The 20741-nt window shown below is 45.9% G+C and overlaps 1 protein-coding gene across 1 annotated transcript; it reads left to right on the top strand.

Annotated features, from left to right (window-relative positions):
• Positions 1–6554: 6554 nt before the first annotated feature.
• CEP20 (centrosomal protein 20) lies at positions 6555–18049 on the top strand. Its single transcript, XM_006119588.5, has 5 exons — positions 6555–6597; positions 11214–11411; positions 12837–12921; positions 14321–14460; positions 17587–18049. The coding sequence occupies exons 1-5, from the start codon at positions 6570–6572 to the stop codon at positions 17661–17663; spliced, it is 528 nt and encodes a 175-aa protein (XP_006119650.2). The 5' UTR covers positions 6555–6569; the 3' UTR covers positions 17664–18049.
• The last annotated feature ends 2692 nt before the right edge of the window (positions 18050–20741 follow it).

The raw sequence follows: 20741 nt of genomic DNA, 5'->3' as shown, positions 1-20741 counted from the left end.
GAGCCGTAGCCGGACTCGCTCGTACTTTGTCGGGACCGTGCGTAGGACAGGCAGTGCCCTGGGATCTGCATGTGCCTATGTCAGTCTCACTCCCCGCCGGCTGATTCTCTCCCCCTCACCGCCCACTCCTCCTGGCCAGCCCCGAACCCTCCCGACCAGCCCCACTCCCCCTCCTGGCCAGCCTTGCTTCCTGCCGGCCGGTTCTCCTCCTCCCGCTCTCCCTGAGCCAGCCCTGCTGTCCCCAACTCCCCCAGCCCTGCTTCCCATTCCCTTCCCCCCCACTACCGGCCAACCCCGCTCCCCTCCCAGCCGGTCCCTGCCCCCCAATCAAGTGTGTCCGATATTTTTTCTGAAGCTACCTGATAACCCTACTTGTGGGGCCCCCCTTCTACACTTGAAGTGTGTGGGGGGGGACAGCCTTGACAGTAATTAACCTGTGATTACTTGTCCCCATTTACATTTGTTTCAATTATATTAATCATTTCAATGAATTATTTTACCAAGGCTATGTCTAGATTTCTCCCTCTTGTGCAAAAAATATGCAAATGAGGCAAAGTGTGGAATATCACCATGTGTCATTTGCATAATTAACAAAGCTCCTTTTTGGCAAACACCGCCTCTTGCACAAGAGCCATTCTTCCTGGAAAAAAATGCAGAAAAAAGCCTCTTGTGCAAAAACGGAGCCTAATTAATTATGCAAATGAGTCACGGCGATATTCCATGCTTCACCTCATTTGCATATTTTTTGCGCAAGAGAGGGCAGTCTAGACATAGCCTCACAGTCCTGGATCTAGTCATAATATCAGGGCCTGAGTAACTGACTGCCAATGGTACGAGGGATGTTAAATTTAAATTAATCAAATTGACCACTCAATGGAATTCGCATCAATTATTTAATCTAATATATAAAGGAGAATGTTTGTATGTTTATGCTCTAATAACTTTGACACTATACGACCTACCGCAACCAAACTTTCCATGGGATATCCTTTCCTCCAGGAGAAGGTTTTAAGGTACTTTTGGAACCGATTGTGCCCAATCTCAACCTGAAAAAATAAAAAATAACCCACCACGCTAGGCTGCAGGGGCAGCCCTGCCCACCCTAGGTGACGTGCCTGCCACCTGCAGCCCCAAAGCACCATCTGGGACTCACCCTGCCCCCACAATGGCTCAAGCATCTGCCCTGCCCCTTGCGGCTACGGTTACCAGATAGTCTAAAAACAACAAAAAAAATGGCCACACTTGATGAGGAACTGGTCAGGAGGCAGCGGGGCTGGCCAGGAGGAAGGGCTGGGGTGAGAAGAAGGGCTGGTCAGGGGAGGAGGAGGAGGCAGCGGGGCTGACCGGGGGAGATCAGGTGAGGGGTGGCCAGTGGGAAGCAGGGCTGGCCAAGAAGGGGGTTGGGGACAGTGGGGCTGGCTGGGGGAGATCAGGAGAGGAGCGACCTCCAGTAAGCAGAGCTGGTGGAGGGGAGGGGTTGGGGACAGCAGGGCTGGCCAGGGGAGATTGGGGGGAGGGGCGACTGGTGGGAGCGGGGCTGGCCGGGGGAGATCGGGAGGAGAAGAATCAGCCAGCAGGAAGCAAGGCTGGTTGGGGGGGAAAGTGAATCAGCGGCAGGGAGCAGGACCGACCAATGCCGGGTAACTCCAGCTAGTTAATAAGTGCGCCGCCACCTTTGAAATGTAGCAAGAGCCTCACCAGCTTTTGCTACATTTCAAAGACGGAAGCACAGCCAGTCTACGCTGCACCTCTGCCTCCCCAGAGATGGTATTGGGAGAACCGTCTTTTAAATTGGCTCCCCACAGCACCAGCTCCTGCTCCCCCGCCCTTGCTGCCTCTCTTTAATAGAGGCAGCCAGCGGGGAAGCAACTAGTCAAGTCACTAAGCATATGCTTATGCTTATCAGATAGCTTCGGGGGGGTAGCCGAGTTAGTCTGTTACTTCATTACCCTATATCGAAAACCCATTGACCGCTACACTTACCTTCATACCTCCAGCTTCCATCCCAGACACATTTCTCAGTCTATTGTATACAACCAAGCCCTAAGATACAACCAGATTTGCTCTGACCCCACAGACAGAGACAATCACCTATGGGATCTTTACAAAGCATTCCTAAAACTGAAATACCCACCCGGAGAAGTGAAAAACAAATTGACAGAGCCAAAAAAGTACCCAGACATGAACTACTTCAAGACAGACCCAAAAGGGAAAATAACAGAACTCCTCTTGTTATTACCTAGGGTCCACAACTCAGACCCCTCCAGCCCATTATACACAATCTACAATCCATCTTGGAAAATGATCCCTCACTCTCAGAGGCCTTCGGAGAAAAGCTTATTCTTGCTTACAGACAACCCCCCAACCTGAAATGAATTCTTTCTGGTAACCATGCCACACAACCACATCATAAGCCTCCAGAAACACAACCCTGCAACCAAAAAACGATGCCAACTCTGCCCGTATATCTATACTGATGAATACATCACTGGAGCCAACATCATAAGCTACCAAATCAAAAGGTCATTTGACTGCACATCTAGTAATTTGATCTATGCCATCAAATGCCATCAATGCCCCACTGTTATATATATTGGACAAACTGGACAGTCTCTGCGGGAGATAATCAATGGACACAAATCAGATATATGTAAAGGAAACATACAGAAACCTATTGGGGAACACTTAAATCTTCTGAATCACTGTTTAAAAGATGAGGAGTCCTGTGGCACCTTATAGACTAACTGAAGTGTAGAAGCACAAGTTTTCGTGGGCAAAGACCCACTTCGTCAGATGCATGTAGTGGAAATTTCCAGAGGCAGGTATAAATATGCAGGCCAGGTTTAAAAGATCTTCAAGTAGCTGTCTTATCACAAACCAGTTCTACTAGCCAGATCCACAGAGAAGCATTGGAATTAGAGTTCATCCACAAATTCAATTCACATGCTAATGGACTCAATCTTGATGAAAGTTGGTTGGGAGACTACCAACTTAACAGCCATTGAAGGTGCAAACAGCTCTCTGTGTAGACCAGTGGTCCCCAACCTTTTGGGGCTGCCGGGTGCCCGGGGGCGGGGCCACACATGCACCCGGGGGCGGGGCCATGCACATGCCTGAGGACAGGGCCACCCATACGGTCCGCGCCCAGTGCTGGTGTCACCCATGAGCCGCACTTCCGGGGCCGGCGCTGGCGCCACTCCTGTGCCGCGCACCCAGGGGTGGGGCTGCCCATATGCCATGCGCTGGGTCGGAACAGCCTGTGTGCCACATGCCCAGGGGCAGGGCCACCACCGCCCATGTGCTGCATGCCCGGGGCCAGTGCCGCTCCTGTGCTGCACGCCTAGGGCCGGTGCAACCCCTGTGCTGCGTGCCCAAGGGCCGGCACCGCCCATATGCCGCATGCCCGGGGCCGGCACAACCCTTGCACCGTGCACCCGGGGGTGGGACTGCCCAAACGCCATGCGCCCGGGGCTGGCACTGCCCATGTGCTGTGCACGGGGGCTGGCGCTGCTCCTGTGCCACACGCCCGGGGCCGGCACTGTCCATATGCCGCACGCCTGGGGCTGGTACTGCCCTTGCATCACGCACCCAGGGCCAGGGCCACCCAAATGCTGCGTACCCGGGGGCGGGGCCACCCATGTGCTGCGCGCCCGGGGCTGACGCTGCCCATATGCCGTGCGCCCAGAGGGCTGGCACTGCCCATGCGCCGTGCGCTTGGGGGCAGGGCCAGCCCCGTTCACTCAGCAGGCGCACAGAAATGGCCTGGCAGGCGCCATGGGACCACTGGTGTAGACTCTTATGTTAGGAAGAATACTATGTATTGACTTTGATTATTAGCTGCTTTGTTTTAACTACCCAATTTTCAAATACTTACTGATTCCCTCTAGCTCCCTGTCTCCCGCCCCCTTTTTTCTCCCCTCCCCTCTCCTATTTTGGGTGTGCACATCCTAAACACATAACTCTGGTCATCTGAAGAAGTGGGCTGTGCCCACAAAAGCTCATGATACCATTTACATGTTTTGTTAGTCTATAAAGTGCTACCAGAGCAGTTGTTTTGTTTTTTGCTTATCAGCTAGGTGGTCACCAACAGGTCGATCGCGAGATACTGGTCGATCTCGAGGCCTCGACCAGTCGCTCGCGAGGCGTCCTGTCCGCCCCGCCTCCATTTCCCTCCCACCCCCCACAAGCCCCACTACTTACCTCAAGAGAAAACGGAGGTAGTGTCAGCTTCAGAAGTCCCGCAGCTTAGCGGCACTTCCGGCAATTCCAGAAGTGCTCTAGCTGCTCTGCCGGCCGGGTGTACTGCGGGAGGGAGCATTGGCTCCCTGCACCGTACAGGAGGGTGATAGAAATGTAGCCGTGTTAGTCTGGGGTAGTTGAAGCAAAATGCAGGACAATGTAGCACTTTAAAGACTAACAAGATGGTTTATTAGATGATGAGCTTTCGTGGGCCAGACCCACTTCCTCAGATCAAATAGTGGAAGAAAGTAGTCACAACCATATGTATCCTTGGATATATATGGTTGTGACTACTTTCTTCCACTATTTGATCGTACAGGAGGGGTGAGTCAGCCCCACGGGAGGCGCACAGGGGGTTTCCCGGCGCGTGCGGGGGGGTTGGCGCAGGGACAAGTGCACGCGGGGCTTCCCTGCGTGGGGGGGGGGGTGGCCCCGGGGCAGGCACGTATGTGGGGCTTCCCTGCACGGGGGGGGGGGAGGTTGGCCTCTGGGCAGGCGCACGGGCAGGGCTTCCCTGCACGGGCGGGGGGGTTGGTCCTGGGGCAGGCGCCTGCGCGCGCGGGGCTTCCGTGTGCGGGTGGGGGTTGGCCCCGGGGCAGGCGTGCATGTGGCTTCCCTGCGCGGGGGGGGGGGAGGGGAGTTGGCCCCGGGGCAGGCACACGCTGGTTTCCCTGGGAGGGGGAGAATCCTGGGAGGAGGGAGATGCAGGGGACTCTCTGCCTCCACTGGTACCTCACTCCCCAGCCACAGAACGCTGTTCCCACTCCCCTGGTCCCAGCCACAGAACTCAGTCTCCATTCCTGTCCCCGCTCCCCAAACTCTGTCCCCACTCTCCTGTCCCCAGCTACAGTACTCTGTCCCCATTCCCCGAACTCTGTCCCCACTGGCACCCTGTCCCCAGCTGCAGAAACCTGTCCCCACTGGCACTTTGTCCCCTGCTGCAGAACCCTGTCCTCTGCCCTCCCAGCATCCTGTTCCCTCTCCCCTGCCCCTAGCCGCAGAACTCTGTCCCCACAAAATGTATAATTATAAATGCTTCATTTTAAATAGCATGAATAAAAAACAGGCCATTTATTTCATAACTATAAACACGTGATTTTAATTGTATGTATCGCATAATTTAAAAATAAACTGTTTATCAGAGGGTGTAAGTAAGGGCTGGGGATAGCAAGTGATTGACAGGAGGAGAATAGAGAGGGCGGGGCTTCAAGGAAGGGGTGGGGCAGTAGATCTTCGCCTGTTCTGAGATTTAAAAAGTAATCTTGGGTATAAAAAGGTTGGAGACCACTGAGCTAGTCATTTACATCCCTAAATGGTACCAAGGACTACATATGTGGACAGACACCCAAATAAAGAATATAAACAAAAAAAAACCCCACAAAATGAATAGTCACTAGGGGGCTACGTTTAGACTGGCATGATTTTCCGCAAATGCTTTTAACGGAAAACTTTTCCGTTAAAAGTATTTGCGGAAAAGAGCATCTAGATTGGCACGGATGCTTTTCCGCAAGTGTTTTTGCGCAAAAGCATCCGTGGCCAAACTAAACGCGCTTTTGCACAAAAAAGCCCCGATCGCCATTTTCATGATCGGAGCTTTTTCCCGCAAAACAAATCTGATCTGTCTACACTGGCTTTGCGCAAAAGGACTTTTGCCCGAACGGGAGCAGCATAGTATTTCTGCAAGAAGCACTGATTTCAGACAGTAGGAAGTCAGTGTTCTTGCGGAAATTCAAGCGGCCAGTGTAGACAGCTGGGAAGTTTTTCCGCAAAAGCAACTGCTTTTGCAGAAAAACTTGCCAGTCTAGACACAGCCGGGTTGTTTAATCACCATGACTTAATATGGTGCATATATAATCAAGTGTGTTATTTTTTTAAAAGGCATAATTCTAGAAGTTTTCTTCTCCTTCACCCCTGAAAGGGCCTTCCCTCACACCTTTCTTCTCTTCCTCAAAGAGAAAGGCTTCCTTCCTTGTTCTCCCCTGCACCTCTCAGAGGGTTCTCTCCCTTCCTACTGAAGAGATTACTTGTAACCGCTTTGCATAACAGAGAAACAGAGCAAACACCCAAACGCGCACAGTGCAGCCAAGACATGGGAATTTACACGCGCCCCGCCCGCGCTTCAGAACGCTCCAGCGGCCACGCCCCCTGACTGGCTCAGGGCGCAGCCACAGAACGTCCAGACAAGCCCCACGTCTGCGACGGAAAGATTTCCGCTCCACCTCTGTCGGGCTGCGAGCACAGCACGCATGCGCGGCGTGACCGCTGCCAGCCGCCACCATTCATCCGGGCCTTTCACCGCTGCGGGGCGGAGTCTCGGTGGCCGTTGGAAGATGGCGACCATTGCCGAGCTGAAAGCAGGTAATGGCTGCCCGCGGGGAGCTGCGGTGCTCTCTCTGGAGGGCGCTGGGCCTGCGTGTGCGGCCGGGCTGCCGTTGCTGGAGTCCCATGGCCCGGGCGGACCCGGTTTCCAGAGCGGAAATGGGGCTTCGCCGTGAGAGACGGGCGGGGCGAGGCGGTGCTGCGCGTTGCCTCATGCTGTAGGGGCAAGTCGTGGACTGGGCCCCGCTGTCGTCAACGATGAAGTAATAAATATTGCCCCGGCTTCCAGAGCAAGCCAGGGAAGGCGAGATGACCCCGCAAGCCCCGTTCTCTGCGCCTGGACGGCTCCCTGCCTGCAGCCTGGGACTGTTGACCCGGACCCGTCAGTCTCCTTCCGCCCCTAAAACAAACCAGGAGCCGGTGCCAGCAACTCCCGTAAGCCGGAAACAAGGCAGAGTTCTGCTTCCCACGCGAGCGCTCGCGCACATCCATCTGACCGGGGCCCCCAGGGCGAATCGTTGTTTTTGCGGATGCCCCTCTGATAAAGTCCTGCTTGTTTTCCGCCTGTTGGTTGAGCTACCGCGAACCTCCTTTTCCTGTGGTTTCACTCTTGTCATGCTGCAGTTAAACCTACAGCTGGCAGGAACTACCTCTTATCAACAGGCTCTATCATCCAATAAAATCAAAGAGAAATTCATAATTCGGGCCAGCAAATTAAAGTGCAATACATATGTCCTTTTCATATGTGTTCCCCTTTTTAATTGTATCCTTTGGTATAGATAGTTGTGACAATTTTCTTCCACTATTTGATCGGAGGAAGTGGGTCTGGCCCAGGAAAGCTCATCACCTATTAAACCATCTTGTTAGTCTTTAAAGTGCTACATTGTCCTGTATTTTGTTTCAGCTACACCAGACTAACATGGCTACATTTCTATCACCATAGATGAAAATATTGCTCAGTTCATTATGCAGTAAATTATCCCTTTCATTTTGTTCAGGCCAACCATTTCATCAGTCTTAACCAGGCTACTGCCACCTGGTAAAACAGATGTTGCTGGCAGGTTGCATACTATGTAGGAGAAGGAAATTAAACAGAAGGAAAAAAAACATTGATGGGAAATTTGTTAATCTCAGTTTGGATGGGTGGAGTAATGCACAAAATTATGTGGTAATATGTGCTTGTGTGGCAACAGAGCAGAACAGGGCTACTCAACTTTGGAAGCCCTGGGGACTACAGTGATACTCGCTGTACATGCCGAGGGCTGCAACTTAAGTGTGGTTGCATATACATGCAAATATATATGCAAATATCTTATTTCATGTGGACATGAATACAAAGATTAAAGCAAGACGACACAACACGGGCCCCCTTTAAAACCATTCTGCTGATATTAATAAAATGCAATATTTACCTGATTTCCACCCATATGACAGCTCTTTTAATGAGCAATAACAGTCCAGGAATTTAACTACTAAAACTCATATCAACAGAAGACAGTTATATTGACTAGTTTTATGTTTTGACTCTCACCTGAGGGCCTTGTGTTGAGCCCTCTGTAAACGCAACTGCACATGGGCTGCATGTTGAGTAGCCCTGGAGTAGAAGGATGCCTATTCTACAGTCAGTCCATCAGGAAATGCTTAAATGTAGCAGCAGTAAGAGATAAGAAACAGAAATTTGAGTGTGAAGTGCATAGCTTTGTTGCTGAGATTAGAAGAAATCTTGAAGATAAGGGAGGGAACTTGTAAATTGTAACATGGGAACAAAGCTTGTTTGCTTCAACTTCACTGAAAATAGCAAGAGGATCCAAGCTAATTCTCCCCCAAGATGTAAGATGGAATTCAGTGGTTTATATTAAGAACAGGCCTTTTCTGATGACAATTTGTAAAGCAAATAGTGACAAAATACTATAGATGGAATACTAATATGTGGCTGTGACATGGGACTCTAATAATCACCCATCAGTCATGCTAACCATAATAAATTTCAGAGCTGATTTCTGATTTAAAGACAGTCATGCCACAGTAGTGATGGAAATGATAGCTAATCTCCTGAAACAGCTCGCTGAAGAGCTAAACCAGCTTTTGACAGTAGTAGTCTCTTGCAGGTACAAAGTATATTTTCTTCATTTGGACTAATTCAAAGTTGAAAAATGGATGAGGAGTGAATAAAAATGAGGGAAGGAGGAGTTGTACCCCTCAAGTTTGAAAGACAGCCTAAGTAAGATGAACAGTCTCCTTTTCAAGAGATTTAGGCAAACAGGACTTTAAGCTCCAGTCACTCACTTTGGCATATGGAAAAATGTACCAGGCTGACCTAAAATCAATTTAATTGGCTGACTACGGTTAATCCCTGTTTCTTTAATAAATCATTGAGTTGTAAATGTAAAATACATTTTGATGAAAATATGTATGCCACACATTTAAGGTTGTAAGTAAAAAAAAGTATATGCTTGCATGTAATTTCAGTTTGCAACCTAATACAGCTTGAGCAAAAAGTTAATTATCTAGTAAATGGGCAAGATATTCACCCAGTCAGGAGTCTGAAAATTGTAAGCTATATAATTGCATAAATGCATAGAATTATTGTATATCTCCCAAGCAGCAAGGAAATTTATCGAACACTATTTTAGGAATGTTAAATATCGGTTAATTGAATAGTCGATTAACCTGATGAATTCTTATTGGATACTTGACTATTCTTGGGGGCAGGGCCAGCAGCCAATGTGCTCTGGCCTCACTGCTGAGGAGCTCCCTTTCACTGTGCTGCTGCCTCTGTATCAGAGGCAGCAGCATGTGGGGCCAGGCAGGAGCTGGTCCAGGAGGGGAGCCAGTTTTAAAAAAAAGTTCCCCCCTGTGGATCGGCTGGCTGTCTCCCAGCGCTGCTGCCTCTGATACAAAGGAAGCAGTGCAGGGTGGCAGCCTCCCCTATCCTGGGGAGGTCTGAGCTCCCGGACCTGGCATGAGTTGTGACTGAGCTGGGCTGTCTGCCTGCCTGGTTCCTTATATACTTTAAAAGGAGAGCCACAGCAGGGGTAAGTCAGCCTGCTAAAAAATTTACTGGTGGGGGGGAGGGAGTCTAAATGCATGTAGTCTATAGTATTAACCTATAAGCTTTTGCTTATTGGTTAATCAACTACACTATTACATCCCTATTCTATTTGTGTGTGCACTCTATTTTAGTTGTAAATCAGCATGTTTATATGAACAAATGAGTTCATCTTTCTTTAGAAAAATAAAGGAAGTACAGCCTTCCATTTGGTAATTTAATTTGCTGAAAATGTATCTAGATCCTTGTTTCTTAAACTGTGTTCTGCGGAGAACTCACAGGTGTACCGTGGCCATTTGAAGAAAAAAATGGTGGCGAGAGCTGCTGAGATGCAGTGGGTGGTGCGAAGAGATGAGCAAGTGGTGACACAGCTGGAAATGAGGCAGGGCTACCCACGTTCCTCACATGCTTCTGCGCCTGGCTTGCAACCGCCTGGGAAAGCTCCGTCCCTCAGTTGCGCCCCTTGCCAGAAGGGAGGAGCATTGCAGGGCCAGCAGCAGGGCCGGCTGTGATTGGCTGTCTCCGCTGCTGGTCTGGGGATCCTGCCTGCCAGGGGAGAGAACTGCCCTAAAGCTGCCACCCCAACTGGGTCTTTGCACTGCTGTCTTTAGCCCTCGCTTGTTACCCGGGACAGCTGGGGAGGGGGGGCCGGACCTTCCACCCTCTTGCACAGACAAGGCATTCAGTATTCTGTGTCAAAAATAGCAGAGCCGGGGATAGAGCTATTGAAGGACAAAACATTAAGCACTAAGGGACCCACTGTGATTTGGGGGGCAGGGCAAGGCCCTCAGTGCCCCTAATGCTGGTGTGGCTGCTATGGCTGCTGTTGGCCAGCTGTTTGACATTAACCTGTGCTTGATAAGGTATTGAATGTATAATTTCCACCAAGATGAGTAAACTGAATAAATTACATTTCTCTATGAAAAAGGCAGAAGTCTAGAAGACTTTGCAGGACAGTGAGCCAATATTGTTGTTGAGTGTAAAAGTGTTGTCTAGTGTTCAAAAGGTGAGCTTTTTTTTTCTCTCAACAAAAAATCTTTGGTGTTCATCATACAAAAAATTGTTTGGTATTCATCAAAAACACCAGAAAGCAAATACATAGAACTTATTAAATATCACTCAAATGTATTCTTAATCAATATTATCATTAGTTTTGGACCCGAACTCATAATTTTGAATACTTGATTGGTAGCACTGCTGAGTATTGCTCACCAGCCAATATTTAATACCTAAATTAGATACAATGTGAGTACACATTGGCCTTTACTATACTAAACACTTTAAAAAAAATTCTTACTGGTTCTGGCAACACGAGAAATTTGTATACACTTGTCTGAAAACATGAAATTAAAAATACTGTCCGGCTTTGATCAGAGATTGTCTAATCAACAATGTGCTTAAAAAGCCAGTAGCCTTGTCTATACTTGAGATCTCATACATTTTTTTCCTCTTCCTCATTAACCAGCATTCCAAATAGTTTGGACAACTGACTTTTTAAAATGATTGTTACATAAAATAACTGATTCTTGGGGTTCGTATTGAATATTAAGCTTAGGACTATCTGCGATAATAGAAATTGATTTTTTTTTCTGTGTGTATTCAATAGTACTCAAGGACACATTGGAAAAGAGAGGTGCACTGGGACAAATAAAAGCAAGGATCAGAGCTGAAGTTTTTAATGCGTTGGATGACCAAAGTGAACCAAGGCCACCACTGTCTCATGAAAATCTTCTAATCAATGAACTAATTTGTGAATACTTGGAATACAATAAATATAAATACAGCGTATCTGTTCTAACAGCAGGTATTGGGTTGGCTTACTGGCTTCAACTGCTTTTGTTTCAATCTTTACCTTAATGGATAATAGCCGGATAAGCTCAAGAAATCAGATCGTATTATATAGCAATGACATAAGTCAGTAAGTCCTCAGGGTTCTAGTGCGTACTTTCCCTCCCCCTCCCTTGTCCCCAGCTTATCTTGTTAAGGTTAGTGGAGATAAATGAGGTGAAGATAAGTCTATCTCTCTTCCCTCAGGAATCAGGCTAAATAATTAGTCTCTAAGTATCTTTCCAGGCTCTTCACCAGAAGGTAAATGCTTTGATTAGCAATTGATGCACAGGACAAGAGAGGATTGCTTTCTAAAGCAACAATGAACAGCCTTTAGTAGGGGGTGGAGAAATATTGTTGCCACTTAAATCCAATCCGACATGATGCACAAAGTCTCTATGGAATGTAAACTGCCAACACTGAAACATCTAAATATTTACTGAAATGGGAATGAATATTTTCAAGTGTACAGTCCCACTTATATTTCCATTTTTCATCAAGTGCTAAGCGGAAGTATAAATGAAGGATGAACAATCGGGTGTCAACAAAATTGGTCCAAAGTACATTAACACTTCAAATTAGGTGGAGGGCAGTCTTATGTATTGGAGTACTCTTAAATATGCTACCTAATTGCACCCAGGTCTCAGTTAGATGTATTCAGCAAAACATAGGATTCAGGGCAAAAAAAAGTAATTCACGATATTTGAACAGTTACAGCTAAACTTTAATGCTGTTGGTTACATTTCAAATATTAGCATGATAGCTATTTTGCTTAATTAGACTTTTCATAAAATAAATCACTACCCTACATATTTGTACCCATTTGTACAGGTCCTCTGTTGTTGCTGCTGTTGCCTGCTTGAAATGTAGTGTGCAAGACATGTAACATGCTATAATTGTGTTAATAATACTTAAACTGGAAAGATGCAGTAATTATTCAAGTAAAGAGCTATTTTGATATTTGTACTCATTGTGATGATATCCTTCAGAGTCAACATTCTCTTAAAGGTTATTTTAAATGCACAGAAATGTCCATTGGTCTTTTGATTGGGAAGGAGGAAGGAGTTTGTGGATTCCATTATATGAAGAATCAGCTGGATATTTATAACAGTATCCCTATGGGGGGGAAATTAACTTACCCAAATGTTTTTAATTTTAAAATGACGTTAGGAATGTTTTTCTTTAATAGAACTTTATAGTAGAGGATAATTATTAAAGTTTATTATTGGAATCCCAAGTACTATTGGACTTAGTGTCATCATGGCAATAGATAATGGAATATATGTTAAAGGTAACGTGTGTATTCTGCTGTTGCTCTACAGACTCGAGAGTGTAAAAGATAAACAAGAAGTTTGCTAATGTAAGAACTTTAGGAAAACATTTAAAATATTTTACTTTTCAGAATCTGGTCAACCTGAAGTACCATTGGATAGACAGTTTCTTGCTCGTGAACTTAATATAGCGGAAGATCCAAATAGAAGATCGATGTAAGTAGATTGTTTGTTTGTAGGCTTGTAGAGCAAACCTATGTATATCCACTTTTTATCCATAGATATTTGCATTTGCGGATGTGGATGCAGATATCTGCAGCTCATTTTTGTGGCTATGGATGGGGATATAAATTTCCTATCTAGAACCCTGTAAATTTGGAGATACCCACAGATATAAAGTGACTATCTGCATCTGCAAATGTCAATACAGATATCTGTGCACCATTTTTATGGATACAAGTGCAGATATAAATTTTATATCCACTCAGGGCTCTAATTATTTGAAAGCATAGTACACTCTACTCAACAGTATACTTGGACTTTAACAGGGTTCGAAAAAGCTAGATTGATTCATGGAGGTTAGGTCCATCAATGGCTGTTAGCCAAGATGGGTAGAAATGGTGTCCCTAGCCTCTGTTTGTCTGGAAATGGATGACAGGGAAGGGATCACATGATGATTACCTGTTGTGTTCTGTCCTTCTGGGTCATCTGGTATTGGCCACTGTTGTTAGACAGGATACTAGGCTAGATGGACCTTTGGTCTGACCCAGTGTGGCCATTCTTATGTAATACACCACATTTTCTGTGCCTTTTGTAATATTCATTTAAGACCCATGTAAGTTTTATTTACAGTCTTAAGTCTTGGAGACGTGAAAATTGTCTTTGGTGGAACTGGCTTACATTTCATGCTCAAAGGATATAATTCTGCTCTGCACAAGCATCTTACCAAATTGTGTAGTAACTTACGTATTTCAGATGCTCATTGTGTATGTTGAACATTTCTGTCTGGTTTGTGGTAGTCTCCAGATTGCATATTAGTACCACAACGCGCAAGTGTCACACAATCCTTTTAGAAATTTATTTCACTTGGATTTTTCCACACGTCTTTCAACCAACTCAAAAGCAGTTGTGAAAATGTGCTTTGAGATTTCCATGTGACTTTGTGTGGTGCTCCTTCACATGACGTTCAGAAGCCAATTAAATGACTGTTTAACTGTACTGGGTATTGTTAATTTTCGTATATGAATAAAAAAATCATAGGATAGCTTTTTATTTCTCCTGATTTAGGACATCCTATGAAGGAAGATGATCAAATAGGAGTTGCTTTTTATAAAATTAGGAATATATGTTACGTTAATTTGTTTTTGTTTACAAACTCTGACATTTTTAAGCTAAATAATGTAGACACAGGAATTGTAAAACTTGAGTTAAGAAACATAGTGTTTAGGAAATAGTTATGCTGAAGACGTCTGTCTGTACACATTCTAGGAACCAGTATTGAGGACTAAGTGGCCTTTCCTGTTCTAGGATTCTTTTTGTTTTTTGAAAAAAAGTGGAAAAATTCTTATGCTCAGCATTTTCTATGTACTCTACTTTGTTGTGTCTCTTTTAACAGACCTCTCTTGTATGGAATTCTAGCTCATTTTTTACGTGATAGTAAAGAAGAAGGTATCCAGAATAAGTTTTCAAAAGGATCTTCACTGCAGTTTCCAAGACAGAACCTCAGCAAACTACCTAATGAAAGAAATCGAAAGGGTGTGTATGTCTTAATCTGTATCTTTGTTTTCCCTCAGGAGTTGACTGGGTTGTCTTTTAAGACATAAAATGTACCTTCTGAGCACCACTGAATCTGCTCTGATCCCTTCTCGTGCTTCAACAGGCAGGCTGCGTCTAGACTGGCATGATTTTGCGGAAATATTTTTAACGGAAAAGTTTTTCCGTTAAAAGTATTTCCGCAAAAGAGCGTCTAGATTGGCAAGGATGCTTTTGCGCAAAAGCATCCATGCCAATCTAGACGCGCTTTTGCGCAAGAACGCTCCAATGGCCGTTTTAGCCATCGGGCTTTCTTGCGCAAATAATTAAGGTGCCTGTCTACACTGGCCCTCTTGCGCAAGTATTCTTGCGCAAGGGGGCTTATCCCTGAGCGGAAACGTGAAACTATTTGCACAAGAAGCACTGATTTTGTACATTACAAAGTCAGTGCTCTTGTGCAAATTCAAGCAGCCAGTGTAGACCGCTGGCAAGTTTTTGCGCGCAAAAATCTTGCCAGTCTAGATGCACCCGCAGAGTATAGCATAGTGGTTAGAATTCTTCATTCCATATCTGGTATTGCCAAGTAGAACTTGACCATTACTTCCCCTGCCTCTTTCCCTGTTTTGAGCCTACTGACATGGATATTTTATAGAACAGAGGTGCTAACTCGCATAGGAACAGTCATTGCCATGGGTCTAGAGGTGTTTTGCATATATTCTTAATGTGATTATACAGATATTTATAACCAAAAGTTTGCCTAGTGCATACTAAGTTATTTCCCCAGTTGATTGATAATTTCATACACGTATATATAACATGCAAGTTGAACACATCAGAATGCAAAATAAAATATACCAAGTGAATTGTATTCTTCTATGCAAAGAATGCATTAAAGCTTGAGATTTGTTTTTGATAGAATTATTAATGTTAATATTTTCAAAAGGTGTTGGCTAATCATCTAGGGCTACACCATGTATACTGCTACAATACCACCAGATAGCTATATATACATGAAAGAAAATTAATTATGGTATGAGCAAAGATTTATGAAGCAAGAATCTTTCACTTTCAAAAGTATCTAACAGATCTCTTTTTAAAATAGTGTTCATACACATTACCTTGCCACTTCTTAGAAGGAGGAATAAAATAGTCACACATGCTGGAAAGGAGATGAGAAGATTGTTCACAGATCTTTTTTGCCATTAAATGTCCTGATAATTGGAATTTTTCTCTGAAATGGGATTGAATGTTATCTAGAGAGCAGACATTTTAATAATTGTGCCCAGTACTGTTAAATGTACAGCCTTATTTTAAGCAATGCTGAGCATGCTGCAGTTTCTGTTGTCTTCAATGGTAGCTGCAGGTAACCGGGATAATTGAGGATGGGGGAACAGGTTTTTTTTTTTTTTCACTTCATATGAAAATTGTAAGACTGTTACAAATGGTTGAAACTCATGAACAGCAGACAGATGAGTTATTCTAGTTGGTAGATAGTAGGAAAAGCTTTGTGCAATTTTTCCTGCAGCTTTAGAAGATAGGACTTGCTGACTGAACATTACTAGTGTTACTGATCTTGCATTGAGAATCAGTAAATCCCAACTCTAGTGCCAAAATGTCACCACAATCTTTTTCCAATTTTGCTTCTAAGGAAAAAGCCCAAATTCCTCTTTGTCCTACCGGCATCAGTTGAATTATTTCAGATTTATGTTGGTATAACTAGGAGCAAAATTTTTTCCCAAACTCTCAATAAAGGGTTGGCACAATATTGCATCTAAAATTTTCCGTCCAGGTGCAGAATAAATGTTATGTGCACCAAGGCATGTGTGGATGTCCACAATCAGAAACACATGCTGCCAGTTGTGAATATCCCTGGGCACTCTGATAAGCAGCTGGGTGGCCCCCCAAGTTCATAGCTTACAGTGAACACTGGGGCAGGAGGGGTGTTTCATACACATGAATATATATTTTATGCAAAGATATTTCTTGTATGTTCTGATCATCAACATTTTTGTACCTGGAAGTTCATTAATTCAGGCATCTTTCTTTGGGCATAAATACCCAATTCTGTCTCTAGGAATAAAAAGCACACTGAGATGAGTGGGAGTTTTTCCCCTGACTTAAGTCATCTCTAGATCAGGCCATAACTGATATTACCATGTTATACTGTAAAATTTCTCTGTCTTTCCTTTCCTGTTTCTAGTCACTTTGGTAAGGTCCACAAAAGGTATTTAATTTCCTAACTTCCACAGAAAGCAATGGAAGTTGGGGCCTAAACACTTGTGAATCTGGGCTTTTCTGCGCACCTGCTACTGATTTTTGACTAGATATAGTGTTTTGAGCACAAGGGACTGATAGGGGCATTTGCTCAAGGATTTTTTTAAATTAAATAAGCCACTCTGCCATGTATTTTGTTTATGCCCTCTTTGAGATTTAGAATTGTTTGGGTACTTTCCCTTAATTATCAATCTTCAGCAGGGTTTACTATTTTTCTTACATTATCTACAGATAAAAATAATTAATCTGGGGCTGTATTTTTATATATTTATCATCTAGGGATGTCAAAGTGGGAGGCAGTGACAGTTTCCCTTTCACCAGGAGAGAGTGTTAAAGAAGCAACACTTCACAGAATCTGGGTTTCTAGAGAAAAAAATATTTCAGCATTCTGGAATTTGTTTTTACTTTCTGTATAAATAAAACTCTCCACAAGGCATGTATGTTCAACAATGGAAGAGCAGACCTTTATTTTTCGTGTTAGAAATATCCTTGCTCATGTTGTCCTATGAGTGTTCCGATAAACTTTTGAGCATGTTGCATCATGATGGAGATCCTGCCATGTACTGTAATTTATAGTATATTCTAATACACCATATTTAGCTATCTAAAAACTAATAGATTGAAAGCTCATTCTGTTAATACTTATTCAAAAACATTATTGTAGCTGTATAGACAAACTTACAGTTCATAACTGCTAATGCAGAAACTGACATGGATAAGTTTCCTAGAGTCCTCTTGGTCTTAAAATGTTCTATGTACTGAGGTTCAGACTACTAAATTTTGTTGTTAATGACATTTATATAAAAATCTCTGTGGCTGCATGAATATTTACACTACATCTTTTCTTACTTTCAGATGCAATTCCAGAACCCGGGAGGATGGCTGGCACTAGCATTGAAGATCCATTTGTTTTACAGGGTGTAAACAGATGACAGTTCAGTTTTTATATGTCCATTTCTCATTTAAACAGTCAAGATTGGATCCTGGAAACCCTTTTTCACGTGAATAGTTCTTGTTGTCCCTTTGACTTTGGTGGGACTGTTTGAATGAGTAAAGGCTACTCATAAATAAGACTTTGTAGAAAAAAACCCATAATTTATTGCTGGAAAAGCAACATTAGAATGCTCTGGACCTGTTTCTATGCAAAAAGGATCCCAACATGTTTTTATTTACAAAAATAAGAATTGTCAGGAATATTTATTCTATTCCAGTACTCACTAACTCTGTTTTTGGTCTCTGTACTTGACATTACTTTTTCTGTACTTGTGAAATCTCTATTTTTGAATATAGGAATAAAAGCTAACTTTGTTTTGTTTTATTTTGCATTTGACTTGCAATGGTGTAAAACTTAATTTTTAAGCATTATTTGGTAAGTGGCAGGCTCACTACTTCCTACAGATGATGAACGGAAAGTTAACAATGAAAACAGAACTAAATGCCTGTGGGTATGTCTATACTACAGCATTATTTCAAAATATCTTATTTTGAAATAGTTAATTTGAAATAAGATATTTCGAAATAACGCATCTGCACACAAAATGCATTTTGAAATAGCGTTTTGCTATTTCGAAATAGTGTGTCCACACTGATTGAATGCTGAATTGCATTTAAGGCCAGCTGAAACCAGTTCCAGCAGGGCATCAGGTCAGTAGTTACTTTGTATGGCTGCTATCTGAGGCTTGTGCTTAAAGGGACCCCTCTGGACAGCCGGTAGTCAGCTTTCTCTGCTTGCTTTCCTACCTCGCTGAGGGACAGCAAAGCATTTTTGTCTCTGCCCGCTTTGGTTGCCCTGACTTGGGACGCCACAGCACTCAGCACCATGGAGCCAGAGCTGCCCCTGGGCACTGATGTTCATTTTGGATGTCTTGCTGCAAGTCTGGCAGCAATTGTCCGATTCTGCCTCGCAGCATCTGCTGCAGCCCGACCCCCCAGGCCCTGTTCCGGACCCTCCTGGGGGTCGAGGAGGAGCAGCAGCAGCACCTGGACGCCAGCGTGCCCCACCGCATCTGGACACCAGCAGTGGCTGGTGGGACCACATTGTCTTGGAGCGCTGGGGAGACCAACAATTGACCCAGAACTTCAGAATGAAGGACACCTTCCGTAAGCTCTGTGAGTGGTTTGTCCCTGCTCTGCAGTGAAGGGACATGCACATGAGGCCCATCATTCCCCTCCAGAAGTGTGTGTGGCCATCGCCCTCTGGAAGCTCTCCATGCCGGATAGCTACTGATCCGTGGGGAACTAGTTCGGCATGGGGAGATCCACCATCGGAGCAGTGCTCATGCAGGTATGGCAGTCTCCGGCCACTGTGCCAGGAGGGGGGGGGGATGCAAGGAGAGTATGGGCTGCCCTAGGGAAAAGTGAGGGAGGTGGTGCAAGTCCCCTCCATGGGAGGGTTTAATCTGTCCCGCCTGCACTAAAGACTGCCTGTGGTGACTAGAATTGCAGGGGGTGTTGCTCCTGGGGAGGGTGTGGAGCAGTGGCGGGGAAGGAGCACTGTCAGCCACCCAGGCAGCGCAGGGACTCTCGGTTTTGTGTGTCCCTCTGCAAGTGGTCAAGGCCATTAATAGAGTGCTGCTCTGCAGTGTCATCCACCTCACTGATGTGGACGCGTGGGTGTACCGGAATTCCTCTTTGTGCCAGAGGCTGCACGCCAGGACTTTCTTCCCTGGCCATCACATCAGGGTCAGGGACGTGGGAATGCCTGGTGGGGGATGCGGCCTACCCGCTACAGCCCTGGCTCATGAAGCCCTACATGGGACACCTCAACCCTTCCCAGCAGGCCTTTAATGCCAGGCTCAGCAGGGCCTGCACTGTGGTGGAAGGTGCCTTCGGCCAGCTGAAGGCCCGTTTTAGATGCTGCTTCACCCTCCTGGACCTCTCCGAGAGGAATATTCCGCACATGGTAGCGGTATGCTATATGTTGCACAATTTGTGCGAAAGGCAGGGGGAGGCTTTCCTGCCAGGCTGGATGGGAGAGGTTGACCACTTGGCTGGCCTGTACATGCAGCCCTGCATGGCTCCCAGCCAGGAGGCCCTTCAGGGAGCTGTCGGTATCCGGGAGGCCCTGCGGGAGAGCTTCCAGATGGAGGAGTGAAGTGTCCCTGGCGGCCTTGTGCTTTGTTCCACCCTTACGACCTTCCACTTTCCCCTCCATAACCCCCCGCCCTTCTTGATGTAAAATAAAAACACGTGTGTTGTCAAAAACAAACTGTTTATTGAACATAACTGGAGTGGAAGGGGGAATGAGGGTGGGAGAGGGGAGGCAAGAGAGGAGTAGTAAACCTGGGAAGAGGGAGCTGGAAGGAGGAGAAGCTCGGGGTTGGGGGTCTTGCTGGTCCATCTGTCTTCCAGCACTGCGGGTGCAGAGGCCTTGGCGTCCCCGGCGGGGAGGGAGAGTGGGAGGAGGAGTGATAGCTGGGGCGGCAGCAGGGGCTGGAGCAGCAGGAGGTACCAATTCTGCACCAGGGTCTGCAGGTGGTCGCAGATGGCACAGCCCTGGGCAAACAGCTCCGGCCAGTTCTGCCGCAGCTGCAGGTCTTCATGCACCCAGTGCTCCAGGATGTGGACCTGCCTTTGCAGGATCCCCAGAGGCTGCCTCTGGTGGTACTCCTGGTTTTGGGTCACCCTGCTGGCCTGGGTGCGGGAGGATGTCTTGGGCGGGGTGGAGCGCCCTGCACTCGCAGCTGCTGCGGCTGTAGAGCAACAAGAGAAGGGATCAGTTATCCATGGGGACACAGTTGGTGAAGCCCAGCCCCCCTCTGCAAGATGAGGGCGGCAGGTCTCCACACCATCAGAGCCAATGTGCTTGTTTGGCATGTCCTGCTATCCCCGGGAGTGTGAGCTGGCCCAAGACTGCACCCATGCCCCTGTGCTGTGTATAGTGTGGGGGTAGCAGGGAAGGGGATCTGTGCCCTGCCTCTGTGTAGAGGGGCCCCGTGGAGAGAGGGCATCATGCAGTGTCCCTCCCCGGGGTCAGGAGCATGTCCTGTGCTTTCATACATACAGGCGTG

Source organism: Pelodiscus sinensis, chromosome 15, assembly GCF_052426305.1.
Source record: "Pelodiscus sinensis isolate ZL-2025 chromosome 15, ASM5242630v1, whole genome shotgun sequence".
NCBI lineage: Eukaryota > Metazoa > Chordata > Testudines > Trionychidae > Pelodiscus > Pelodiscus sinensis.
This window is presented reverse-complemented; position numbering and strand designations above follow the sequence as displayed.